At 33.4% G+C, this 13654-nt stretch overlaps 3 protein-coding genes across 7 annotated transcripts; all 3 read right to left on the reverse strand.

Annotated features, from left to right (window-relative positions):
* Positions 1–551: 551 nt before the first annotated feature.
* Positions 552–5740, reverse strand: LOC141708204 (putative hexosyltransferase MUCI70). Of its 4 annotated transcripts, none has more exons than XM_074511706.1 (9): positions 5642–5740; positions 4631–4828; positions 4374–4531; positions 4118–4270; positions 2986–3054; positions 2701–2900; positions 1799–2214; positions 1171–1355; positions 552–995 (listed from the first exon to the last, which is right to left on the reverse strand). In XM_074511706.1, exons 3-9 carry the CDS (start codon positions 4453–4455, stop codon positions 622–624), a joined length of 1479 nt encoding a protein of 492 aa, XP_074367807.1. In that variant the 5' UTR covers positions 4456–4531; positions 4631–4828; positions 5642–5740; the 3' UTR covers positions 552–621. The 4 variants fall into 4 exon arrangements, with proteins under 4 accessions (XP_074367807.1, XP_074367809.1, XP_074367808.1 ...); XM_074511708.1 differs by having other exon boundaries at positions 4374–4490; positions 4631–4835; positions 5642–5716; XM_074511707.1 differs by having other exon boundaries at positions 4374–4498; positions 4631–4835; positions 5642–5716.
* A 1792-nt stretch (positions 5741–7532) lies between these two features.
* Positions 7533–7907, reverse strand: LOC141698065 (uncharacterized). The gene has a single exon (XM_074502675.1). It carries the CDS (start codon positions 7905–7907, stop codon positions 7533–7535), a length of 375 nt encoding a protein of 124 aa, XP_074358776.1.
* Positions 7908–8376: 469 nt separating this feature from the next.
* Positions 8377–12909, reverse strand: LOC141708206 (E3 ubiquitin-protein ligase RGLG2). 2 transcript variants are annotated; one of them, XM_074511709.1, is made up of 12 exons: positions 12771–12909; positions 11780–12093; positions 10804–10888; positions 10578–10718; positions 10370–10480; positions 10179–10276; positions 9759–9838; positions 9553–9658; positions 9310–9437; positions 8997–9180; positions 8803–8859; positions 8377–8715 (listed from the first exon to the last, which is right to left on the reverse strand). In XM_074511709.1, exons 2-12 carry the CDS (start codon positions 12044–12046, stop codon positions 8635–8637), a joined length of 1338 nt encoding a protein of 445 aa, XP_074367810.1. In that variant the 5' UTR covers positions 12047–12093; positions 12771–12909; the 3' UTR covers positions 8377–8634. The 2 variants fall into 2 exon arrangements, with proteins under 2 accessions (XP_074367810.1, XP_074367811.1); XM_074511710.1 differs by lacking the exon at positions 12771–12909 and having other exon boundaries at positions 11780–12619.
* Between the last annotated feature and the right edge of the window lie 745 nt (positions 12910–13654).

Consider the following 13654-nt stretch of genomic DNA (forward strand, 5'->3'; position numbering starts at 1 on the left):
ATCAAACTTAAATTATATAAATTAAGATAATTATATTTAAAAATTATTTATTTTAATTCATTTAAATAAAAAAAAATCTGACTTATAAGTTAATTATCCAAACACTTATATAACTTATAAGCATTTATTAACTTATCACTTATCAGTCACTTATTCGATTTAAGTCATAAGTTACTTATTTTAAAATTTCCCAAACGGGCACAGTTTATCCCAAGTGGTTAAGGGCTTATCTCCGGAACCAGAAATAAGCCCTTAACCAGAGATAAGCCCTTAACCAGTTGAACCTTAATGAAACAAAATATAGCAACTAATAATAACATATGGCAATGATATTTGTATCTCTTCTGTTCTTTAGTGATGCGACTAGAACTATTGCCAGTTTAGTTTATCTTTAGCGAATGGTTTATAAGCTACAGAAACCGAATTTGCTCGGATTAAGCTCCGCTAAAAGAGAAGGGAACTGCATGCTCTGTTTAAAACAGATTGGATTATCTACTACTAACCTCTGTCAACAATCAAATAAAACTCGAAAAGTACTGTAGAAACTCTAATTAAGTTCAAAAAAAAGCTCTATGATATACCAGTGGAAATTTATAATGCACTTGAAAGTATATGATAAACTTATCCTGCTTTTGATGTCCTTGCCACAGGTGGTAGTACAACCAAATCAAGATTACCAGGATATGGAGTCCACAACCCTAATCCACCCCTACTCTCATTCAGTGTATTATTACTACCTTTGAGCTCCTTCAGAGATTTCACCCACTCTATTGGCGATGAATGTTCACGATTGTGCGGGTGCAAAATGAATATTGAGTTATACTCGCAGTTTGGAAACATAAAAAACTTAAATAGACCTTTCAACCTATAAACGACATATCCAAAACTTAGTTGATCTCTTGGTGTGAAAAGGTCCACCTCGTTGAACCACAAGCAACTAAACAAGTTGGTCAATGCAGTATGTTCTCGTATGATGATAGCTCCTTCTGGAACATCTGCAATTGAAAAGAAAAAAGTCATTTGTTAAATGCCTTCACTCTGCTATATAAGTTCACCTTTCCCACCCTCTAGACCATTTAGCATCAGTGACTGTACATCTTTAGCAGCTTAAAATTGGACCTGTCTAAGAAAAACACAAAAAGAGGAGAGACTAATTATACACAGCCTTACCGCTAACTGTATTTTTGCTCGGACTCCATGGTTCCATCCCCTCGTAACGATATATTTTCATATGGAGATCAATAAGAGGCCGCGCATATCGCTTTCTACGTTTGTTGGCATCAGCCTCCTCATATATATCTCGATGATGTTTATGCTGGGCAATTGCAAATGTGTACTTCCCACGCCACAAATATCTGGAAATTTCAAGAACTCCTTGATATTTTAAATTTAATCAAGATAAACATGCATTATACTGCTTCAAGAAGGTAATAACTATGACCGCAAGGATCTTAAAATATCTATTTAGTGGTTAGTTCACATAGTGGCACAGGAACAATACAAAAAATAATATTAAAAATGTGCTATTTAGTGCCGCAATTAATAGAAACGGGAATTCTTTCTCACTAAATAAAAAAAATGGAAGCTGGGACTCCTTTAAAACCAAGAGTGTAAGGGAAAAAAGGCAGTTTTCTGTATAAGAAGGATGCAGGGCACAAACAGAAGGTGTGAGAATGTGTAACACGGACTGAGACCAATCATATAGCAAACTGAACACTTAACTTGTCATAAGAATCACACTGCAGGTGTTTATACAAATTCCTAAAATTGTTCAAAACTTCTGGGATAAAGACAATACCTTTCCAAAATGAGCAATGGATCCACTATTAGCTCCATTTTACCATCAATCCAGATGCTGTACCGAGCTAGAGGAAATAACCTATGAGTAAGTATCTTTGGTACCTTTCCGTTCCTTCTTGGTTCATCATAGGGGGGATTTTTTACCAAGACAAGACGCCAGATGCCAACCCATTCTCCATCCTCATTATCGAGCCTGACAGTAGTATTTTTCTTAATGAAGTTAAGGGACACTTCATCAACCACCATAAGAAAACAGAACAGCTTCTGAGAACGTTGGCTTATATTGGATGGCTGATGAGGTGAATCATATCCATCAAAAATGCCAGATGCAACCACAAATTTACAGTTCTTGACATAATCTATATCCTTAGGCAACATTTCTGCACCACCATTTCGAATAAAACCACAATGTACCTGGACACGGATTGCATACAGACGGTTATTATCATATTGAAGTTTAGATAGTTCAAGTTACAATCCCTTTGTGGTTCTCAAATAAAATTCTGAATGGAAAGCTCTAGATTTCATCTTTTTTTACATGCATTCTCATAAAGTTCGCTTCTTCTTATCTAATGCGATAAATTTAAAGTGCATTTCTTAATTCATTACTTGTTTTAATTTAAAGTAGTTGTCGTTTTATATGTCTTGCCTGACAATATAATTGCACATAATTCATCGAATATAGATTTGAATAGGCAGCAACATGTGGCATTAGTAAGAATAATAAATCTTAAACAGTTTGAGATGCCATTCTAATGGAGCTTATACCCCCAAAAATATTCAATAATTTAAACATATGTGTGCAATATGAAAAAAGTACAGATCGACAGCATAGCAAATATCAGGCAGCATACATAATTAAACTTGAAGAGAATATGACCCAGGTATAATTCTACTCGCCTTCATTGTGGACTTCAGTTTAAAACTCTCCTCTCTTTGCGACCAGCTTTGATGCCCTCCAAAGAGCGGACGTGACTGAGATCCATTTTTAGCTCCATCATCATCCTCAAAATATGACAGTCTTTGAACAAATTTCTGAGGAGTTCTCCTCTCTGGAATGACCACTTTATTGGGGTCGTTGGAAACTGGAATAGGACAACCTAATGGCAGATAAGCCAAAACAAATCAGTTCGTAAACTAAATATAAAGACAGAACAACAATCATGAAATTCCCAGCAATCTTACGATGTGGTGGTTGTACAAGTCCCATTGTGTTCAACATGCCAAATACTTTGCTATCCTTGTTACAAAGAGCTGTGAATCATCAGAATGAAAATTGCAACTATAAGGCGGAGAAACATTTGATTTAGCTATTAAAATTTTAATAGAAAAAGCATAAAATATAGGGGCATGGCATAACACGCCAAATTTCTGCTGGAATAGAAGCATGATGATAGGGGCGTGAAATATAATAACGTAAGAGAAAGTACGAAGTATGTGAACTTTCAACTGCCAAACAATATCGTACAGTCCCTGCAATCTGCATATTAATAATAACTACCAGCAAAATAACAACTACATAAAATCAAAATCTTCTCATCTCATTTGCCCTAATTAAAAAACCACCTCCTCGGGCTTAAATATGATATTAATCCAAAAGTTTTGGCAACTTCGTTAACAGATTGATGTATCAGAATTCCACAATATGGCCACTCAAAAATGTATTTCTCAACTACCCCTCCCCATCTTCATAAAATCATAACAATCTTCTAATTACTAAGGAATTATATTGCAATTAGTAGCAGTATCTAATAGATGTAATTCAATCGACTTTAATGTCTTATCAACTATCAAGTGTCCAGACTCTAAACAAAATTTTAGATACACATTAAAAGATATAAATAGTAAATATATAGTACCAACAGTGTTACAGCATGCCAAAAGCTGGAAAATGCCCAAAGAAATATGTTAATATATCAACCTTAGTTTACATGTAAATGACATGAAATAACACATATCTATAGAAGTGTGCATGTAAAACCATTCTTTACTTGACTAAAAAAATATCCTGGGGTACTGCAACCTTTTAAGAAAGTCCTGACCAGGTGACCTAGTGATGGGATGATATTGGTAACATAACCCACATAATGTAAACTGGACATTGTATTCGTGTTTAAATCACCTTCTCAAGAATATGATATTAATTCAGAAGTAACAGAAACCCCATCAAATTACTGAATAAGATTTCCAACTAGTACAGACTGCAAGCTTTAATATAGTGCCAACCAGGTGGGACCTAGTCGGTGGGATGATATTTGTAGCATAAAACACATTATTTAAACTGGACATGGTATTCATGTTTTGTTAATAGAGTTACCTGAAAAAAATGCAAAAGAAGACTGGCAAGACCAGATATGGAACAATAATACAACAAGGATGAGAAACATCCAGATTATTCCCCCGACAAGAACCAACCGAATGAATCCCCTTTTCCATAAAATCTTTAATGGATAATCTGGAGATAACCTCCCTGCATATGAAACACAGTTTAGGAAATCAGTATTATAAATCTACTTATTTGTTTAAACAATGTGTAGGAATATTCACTCTAGAAGAAGAAAAAGTAGGAAGACCTTTTGTTTCATGGCTTGGGTAATTACGGTCAGGTCTACGGCTCGCTCGAAAAGATACAGAATTTAAAATATCTTTATCCATATTCAAAGGTTTAAACTTCGCAACATCTAAAACCCCTGTCAAACTGTATCAAATCAATTCTTATATTTCAAGAATGCTGAAAATCAACAACACAGAAAAAGTTAATAATAAAAAAGTGAAAAGAATATATGAAGAGCGTAAGAGATTGCAATATAAAGAAAAGTACAGAAATTACCATAAAGCTTCTTTCGTCACAGCTCTAAATTGGTTGGATTATAGCATGGTTAAACACATACAGCATTTGGGCCACCGTATCATCGTCAGTCCTACTGACGACAACAGTTACAAATGTACTTATTTCCAAGCTGTAGAATTAATGATCTATTCGTGTCTTTAACTGATCACTGGTCTTAAAACACCGCACAAATGGTTCCTGCAATCTAACATTACGAAGTTTGAAGTACTAAACTTTTCATGATTTCGGAAAAAAAAACATTGTATTGTACTCCCACTGCCATTCAATTCTTAGACCCTGAAAAATCCCCAATAATACATTAATTTGACTTTTTTCCACATTCAACTTAACCCTTGCTCCCGAGTTTTAAAAAGGGTGGAAAGCAAGTGGAAGGTAAGTAAAATAGTTTCACTTTCATTCCTAATCATGCTCCCGATTTTTTAAAAGGAACGAAAGCAAGTGGTCATGAATGTAAATTTTACATACTTTACCTCCAAAACTTTCATCTCGATTTTTGGGATGAAAGTACTTTACCTCTCTATCACTTGCTTCCATCCCTAAAAAAAACTCGGGAGCAAGGAAACTCTAATCACACATTATTTAAAAAGTCATCAGTTTTCCACGCAAACTGGCCCCGGGTCTGTCCTGATTTCTTCTTTACTACGTATTTACAAAACACGATAACCGAAACTTAAAATTGCAATTGCTAACTGAATTTGGTGCTGCTGAAACTTACCTACTTATTAGATAACCTTAAACTGAAGGTATTGAGAAAATCATCTGTTGAATTTGATTAAAGTTTCATACTTTCAGTTACAAAATCATATTTTTAGCTCATTCAACTCAAAAAGAAAGCAACTTGATACATTACGAACAATGTCCTAATTCAAGAAACGATAAAAGGGTCACATAAATAAAGAATTCAAGAAAGTAATATAGATACAACTATTGTTACAAAAAAAATGTATAGATACAACAATGGTATAAAGAGAAGGAAGGGGGGGTGATTACCTGGTGTTTGAAAGATCTGAGGATGAAGGAGAAGAAGCAATCGAGAATCCCCAGTTTATTCTACTGAGATCTGATGCGAGGGATAAACAAAAAATTATTATTATTATTATTATTATTGTTATTGTTATTATTATTATTATTATTATTTTCGAAAATAAATTTTTTATAAGTTTTTTGTATTCAAATATATTTATTTGGAAAAATATGATTATTGTAATTACGAAAATAGGATTTTTGCATTTAAATGCAACCAAAAACAATTTCAATTATTTATCGGGAAAAACTTAAGAAAAAGTTATATCTGGTCATTATTAATTAAAAATCATATATTTACAAATATTTTCAGAAGAAAAAAAAATATGGAACATAGTTTTTTTAATAATTTCTTTTGTTATTATTATTAAATTTGTCGACATATGAGATTTATTGCTTCTTTTTTTTTGAAAAATAATAGATTTTTTTTAAGAGTAATTAGTTATTTGTAACCCACTTTTATTTTCATTTGTGTGATTTGGGTTTAAATTATTTTCTTTGTCAACATGCACCCATAATATTAATTTCGTTTTTTCATCCAAGATGACTGTTAACTTTAACGGAAGCGGTGACATTTTAGTAAATTACTAATTAAAACAGAATAAAATAAGAGTAATTGACACTTTGTAACTCATTTATTTGAGCAATTTTTTCAATTCGGGTCTATATTATGGTTCCCTGCAAGTTGCACCTTTAACTTTGAATTTCGCTTGATTTTGCACCCACTTGACCGTTTTTAACTTTTATATGAGAAGTAAAATCGGAAATTTAGGATCTCTAAGAACAAATCGCCGAATACTTATATTTCTTAGTCCAAACCAACAAATAAATACATGAATCGGTTACAAATAGGGCTGGGTAAAACTGAACCAAAACCGAATAGAACCGTACTAATTCGATTCGGTTCATTTCTGATTTTTCAAAAATTCGTTCTATTCGGTTCGGACCAAATAGATCGAAATAAAATTCAACTCGGTCCGGTTCTTTTAAAAAATATTTCGGTCCGGACCGAATAAATTGAATAGACCAAATCATAAATACTATAATTTATATTATATATTTACATATATTCAAAAAATTATAATCATAATTTTTCATTTATAAAATGTTAGAACACTACATATCACTTTATTTATACTATAATTTTTTTTTTTTGAAATATTTATACTATAATTTGTAAGCCTGGCATGGTCTAGCAGGCTGTAACAAACTAACAATATCCTTTTTTTTTACTAAAAATCCGGCCCGGTAATAGAAAAAACTCGGTCCAAAGTTTTCAAAAGAAGGCCGGTCCAAGGCTTATCAGGCCGGTCCTTTTGTTCATCTCTTAATGGAGAAGAACTAATAAAGCTAATGTATGAAGCTCACAAGAAAATGTAGCCAGGCTATGAGCTATCTTGTATGATTGCTTTCTAACAAAACCAACTGAGATATCATGTCTATTCTGAAGAATAAAACGACACTGCGAAATGAGATCACCCAACACCAGATGTTTATGTACTGAGAATAGAGTCACTCTCAATGATAAGCAGCTTGGGTTGGTAATTCTTGTGTCCACACCGAATCTTCCGGGAAGATCAACGTACATCTCATCCCTTTTCTTTAATCAAATACACAGCTTTATTTTGGTTTCAATACCAATCAACTCCCATTTATAAATACCTTATTTATTTCATAGTTGTTCCAAACATCATACAGATTACAACATATTCATAACCGATGAACTAAGCAATCAAGTTTCGTCAAGTTGCTACAAGCTCATAAAATTCAAATTGTGTTGGAACAATTTTTTACGACCTTGATATTTTTGATATTTTTAAATTAACTGGTTACTTAACAAAAATCTCGACCAACAACATCAAGAAACCTTGGGAAGATAATAGCGAGATCCAAAATCACTATAAAGTTGAGACTTTGATGATTTTTCGAAACACTTCAAAGAAGCAGGAGTAACTTGCATGAACATATAGTTGCCTGCAAACAAATCACCAAAGTGTGATTGACCATCTTTAAATCTTTTCACAATTTTAGACCAAGAACTGACTACCACTCTAGCCTTTCTTCTCATAAACCTTTTCAATCCTGGAATCTTGATCTTCAGTTTCCTCCTGATATGAACTCTCCTGGACCTTCTCGTCCAGCTACTTGCTCTTCCTATTCCTGCCCCGCCATAATTGTCGAAACCTCCTTCATTTCTTAGTCTTTGGTACGAAATCCTGGCATTTGAGGCCATTGGTTTGGTGAGTGAGTGAACTTGCAAATGGGAATGAGGAGAATTTATAAAGGATTTTTGGAAGGAGAAGAAGATGGGCTGTCCTTGTCAATGATATAATTGAGCATAACTGAGTTGGATATATATCCAAGTCTAGACATGAGAAGTGAATGGAGATGACAAGGTCTAGCTTACAGAAACAGTTGAGCTCATTTAATGTCACAAATAGAGTTGGATAGTTGGTGGCTAATTGTGGCCTCTTGCTACAACATGACCACATGCATATATCGGCACGTAAGATCTCCGTACATCTAACCATTTCCGCGTACCCTGCTCTAAAAGAGAAAAATGTATTCGTTCGTTTTGTTTTGTGGCGTACAATAAAGCACGCCAGACACATTTTTTCGTATCAATAATACACAGACTTTTAAGTTTACAATGAATTACATTATCTGGAATCTACAACATACCGAAATTGATCCCAGGTATCTGAACAAAACAATAGGGGATAACTATTATTATAATCCTAAGCGGAGCCCTTTGACAGGGAGCAGTTTAATGTACAAAATGAAAAGAAATACACATATGTGAACATGTGAATGAAAGGAATTTACAGCGATTTCAGCAGCAATATCAATCTCCATATTTTATTTCTCAAATGCATATAACAAACAAATTACAAAGACAAAGAATTTTAAGAATTTCAGAAGGAAACCAAACACCTATCCTGGAGGCAAGAAGAGACAGCCTAGTAAAGCTTAATTCTAGTTTGAATTTGACTACGGCAAATAGGACATAACTGGAGATCTTCTCCGCATTCGCAACATGTCTGCCAAAAGAAATGTTGGAACTTAAATATGTAAGCACATGAAACTACTCCAAAAATTTTATGTAAAAACCATCAAGAAATTATTACCTGATGTCCGCAACCAAAAGCCATGTTTTTCGAATTGGTTAGGCAAATAGGACAGACCTGTCCAAATTAGAGGAAAGTATCAGCACCTATGAATTATATAAAATAATATGTACTACAAAGATTTATGCAAAAGAAGATATCATGTTCAGAAAGCACTTTAGACTGTACTGAGCATTTGCGAGTTAAACTTTTACCATGTTATCATAGGTAGAGTTTGCAACAGGTGGTGCTGTGCTAGAAGGACTACTGTACGCATTATAAGAAGGTGAACTCGTCTTGAAACTAGTTGAATGTGAAGGCTTAGAGCTGCTGAAAGAAGATGCACGATATGAAGGAGGAGGGAGGGGAAATCTTTCGGGAACATTTCCTCTTGCACGACTGCATCAGTAAAGGATAGAAAAACAATCAGAACTGGTGAAGTTTGGTGCTTAGCGATAATCATGCATCAAACACATGTAAGTAATGATAAATTATCCATTTAGCAAAAATAAAGTACCAATAAATTACCCTAATAAATGGAGCTCCATGGTAGCTTTATATTGAGAAGGAATTTCCATTAGAGCTGATAGAGCAAATTCAGTTTCTTTTCGAGATGTGGAAAGTTTCTTTGCCATGATTTCCGTGAAATTGACAAACTACAACAGAAGATTGCAATGGCATTCAACTCGAGCATTTGAAACACCGATATGTAACACAGAGAGAGACAATTGACATCAAAAATAAATAAATTTAAATTTTGGTATCACTTACTTGAAAATTATCAAAAGCTCGAGCAGGAATATTATCATCAAATTCCTTCATCATGTCCCAAGGTCCATCTCCCACACCAACTAATATAATTGATAGGGGAAGCTCGCTGAGAAGTAAAATGTATAATGTAAATATAAGTATCATATGACATGAGCTTTGATTAAAGCTACCACAAATCCTGTTTTTGGAGAAGCTGCACCATTTACCTTGCTTTGACGATAGCTTCAACAGTTCTCTGTTCTTGTGGACTCAACTGGCCACGGTCTGTATCAACACTTCTTGTTACCTGCAGTCATATAATTGACCAATGTTATACAATGTCGTAAACCACCAGTACACTTCCTAGCTTACCATCCACCCACCAATATGGGTATAATAACAGGAACAAGGGTTACATTTTTTTAAGTTAATTGTAACTTAAAGCTGCAAGGGTTGTCAGAGAGTGCATTCTATATCTATATTAAGTGGCCCAAACACTATATTGAAGTGATACCAGAAGTTGAAAGGATCATTTAAAAATATATTTAATTAGAAGGCCTATTTTAGATTTATTCCAGGGGTTCGAAATTTGGTTGAGTCAACCATCATAATATAGTGAAAATATATCTGAGATGCACTGATTATACCTGTCCATCTGCAATAATTACTAACACATGGTATTGGCCATTACTTTGCTCAACAATAGTCATTGCCATTTCAATAATAGGAGCAAATGAAGTTGGTCCTGCAGTTACAATGATAGCATACAACTTTAGTGAGAATGCCTCAACTTAAGCAGTAAAACAGCAAAGACAGATTAGCTAAATAGGCTCTTAACCTGCAAGCCGAAGACTGGGGACAATTTCCTTGTACCGACTCAATACTTCCTCAAAACCGTTGCAAAATCTATCTTGATAAAAACTGAAGACATCTTGGTCATGCGTTAAAGCTGTCAATTTCAGAGAAAAAAATGGGATTGTTAAATATATTGTCAAATTACAGTAGTCATATGCACTTATACTAAAATCTGTCCTAAAAGAAAGTACCGTCGCCAAATCCAAAACAGGGAATCAGGTTGTCCTCATCAAAAGATGCTAAAGTTTTTCCAATAATACTTATTGCTTGTTCGTAGGGATTCAAGTCATCCCCGATGTGATGTAAACTTCGCCTGTTAAAGGACTTAGCACCTGATTTAACAAAAGTCAGTATATGTCAACAAATTCATTTTACCATAACAAGCATAGTAAAAACTTTAAATAATATAGACTTAACCTGTCCACTCATTGCTTTTAGTGAAGTCAATACCAACAATGAGATTAGAGGACTCCAGGCCAGCATTTGCAAGTGCTGCAGTCACCTTTAAACAAAAAATGGCTTGTATTAATTATGATTCTTAAACCAAACAGTTCTACATGTAAGACTTTCAACAATTAATAATGTAGATATAAGTTAGACATTTAAAAAAAAATTGTATAATTATCCAGCCACTAAATATACACAGTGAAATTAAGCACCCCTAGTTAATAAAGATAAGATTACACCACTGTTTTATTGTACAGATACCTCGTAGGGAGAGCAAGGTACTGAGCATAAGTATTAGATTCATAGGTAGGCGATAAAATGTTTCCACGTAACATCATTAAGGAAGTGGTCCTGATTAGTCTGTTAAAGACTTTTTACAGAAAAATGGAATGGGTAAGTAGAAGAAACAAAAACGAAAAGTAAAGGTTTTCTAAATGGGTGCAAGTAGTTTGAAAGTGAAGATTCCTGTCCTCCTATCCCCTTGCTTTCTGATGAACATGGGTTAAAAAGGAAACACACCCTAACAGTAAAGCATCAGAGTTATTCCATACCCACCCAATTTCAATCCCTCTAACCAGAGGGAGCATTAACCATACAAATACTATAATATAATAGATGAAAGAGTTCAATATCTCGTCTCTTTCTCTTTTTTTCTTTTAGCAGACATATTGATAAGGTCTTAGAAAATTAAAACCACATAAAGATTTCTCTTCCTCTACAAAAAAGTCAACCACGACGAACTGATCCGACAGCATTTGAGATACTTAAAACTCCAAATGCCGCCAATATATATTATATCAATTCATGAAGGAGTGCCCACCAAATAAATACACAATTACACATGGACACCCAAGTCTCACCTCTAAGAATCTTGTACACAACAAACTACAATAACCCTAAACTTTCACAAACTATACAATTACCAAATCCTCACACGAAAAAATACCTCATCTAGCGAATTGTAATTATCAGCAATCCTCGAGTACTTCCTATCAAGCTGCTTTCTCTGCGGTTCATATCCCCGACCTCCATAATTCTGAGTTGGTGGTGGATTATACGGCTGCTGATTGTATGCCGGATAAGCATAAGCGTCTCGAGGAGCACCATAACTCGGAGATTGAACATAATCCTGCTGATTCCATGACGTCGAAGAAGTAGACCTTGCACTTGAAGACTGCCTATAACTCTGCTCTTTCGAACTTCTTCCTCCCATCAATACAAAAGATCCTCAAAAACTCAAAACCAACCCCAACAAATCTCCTTCACAAATTCCAAAAAACCCGAAATCAATAACCTCAAATTACCCAAATCAACTTGTCTAGACAAACCCGAATCAAGAAACACAAAAACTTCCACCCCAAGAAGAAATTCACAAATTTCAAAAAACCCGAAATAAAAAATTTAAATTACCCAAATCAACTTATCAAAAAAACCCAAATCAAGAAACACAATAACTTCCAACCCCCACAACAAAGATTCAAACTTTATACCAAGATTCAAGTTGAAAACATGAAATTAACGCGTAAATAATAAATTTATGTCAACCCCAGAAAATTCAATGAAAATAGATAAATATACACACAGAATAGAAGCAACTATATCTAAAAATACGGCGCCTACAATATGAAGACTAGTAAAACGTAAACACTGCACCAACTAAGCAATTTCTGTAACCAATTTCTAGCTAATTTAACCAAAAGACTCCTAATTAAACAAGAACAAGTAAATTACACACGAAATCTATAGATACACACAACAATTAAATCAAAAAGACCCTGACTTTATGGTGAATTCAATACAATGTCAATGAAATTAACAAAAGATTTGAACTTTATTATTTAAATCAAAAACCCACTTCTAAAATTCCAAGATTTATATAAATATAATTAAATATATAATTGTGTAACTGAAATTTGAAAGAACTGGGGAAGACTAACCTGAGATGCAAAGAAAGATACTGTTCTTCATTTTTATTTTTATTTACCTTCTTGTTCGAGTAGATTGATTTTAGTTTTGGATAAATTTATAAGTTATTATAAAATATTTAGAATGATAGTGACTAAAGTTGACACAAAAAGTGGGGCTACTTTGGGGATATTGGGGAACATGGAAATTGCGAGGCTTGAGTCATGTTGATATAGAAATCAACCGATTTGTTAAAAATTATTGGTAAATTTGTTCAAAAATCTTAAAAATATTAGTTTAATTTGATTAATTTTTAATAAATTATTTATAAATTACTTGTTTTTTAAATATTATTTGATAAATTATAAATTAATAAATCAACCAAATAATTTTGATTTTTCGTAAGCTTGAATGATTTAATTAATTGAGTACAAAAGGGGGTTTGTTTGTTCTTTTTGTTAAGATATCAATCAATCTTGAGGGGGTGCGCGGTGGCATGTGTTTAGCACTAATTGGCGGGATTTTTTTAATAAAAGGTTGATAAAATATTACGGATAGCTTGAGAACAAGTACCTTATATAACTTCATCTTTGCCGAAGTGCCTTTTCTTCGGGACATATTTAATATTATTGGTTTTTTAAATCATAAAAATACAGTATAAGGTAGACAAAGAAAAAGGGTGTTGTTAAAAAATTTATTATATAGGGATTGAAAAAATAATCCTGATGATTTAAGATATTATTAGGATACTATTCGATCAATTTTTTCAATTAAATATTATAAATATTAACTTACGACATCATATAGTTCCCTATTAAAGTGATTTTCATCTTCCTTTCTCATATTACTCAGTGTAATACCTATTTTTCCATCAATAATCATTCTTTTTCATGAGAATAATTATTGTACTCAATAT

Source organism: Apium graveolens, chromosome 2 (genome assembly GCF_009905375.1).
Source record: "Apium graveolens cultivar Ventura chromosome 2, ASM990537v1, whole genome shotgun sequence".
NCBI lineage: Eukaryota > Viridiplantae > Streptophyta > Magnoliopsida > Apiales > Apiaceae > Apium > Apium graveolens.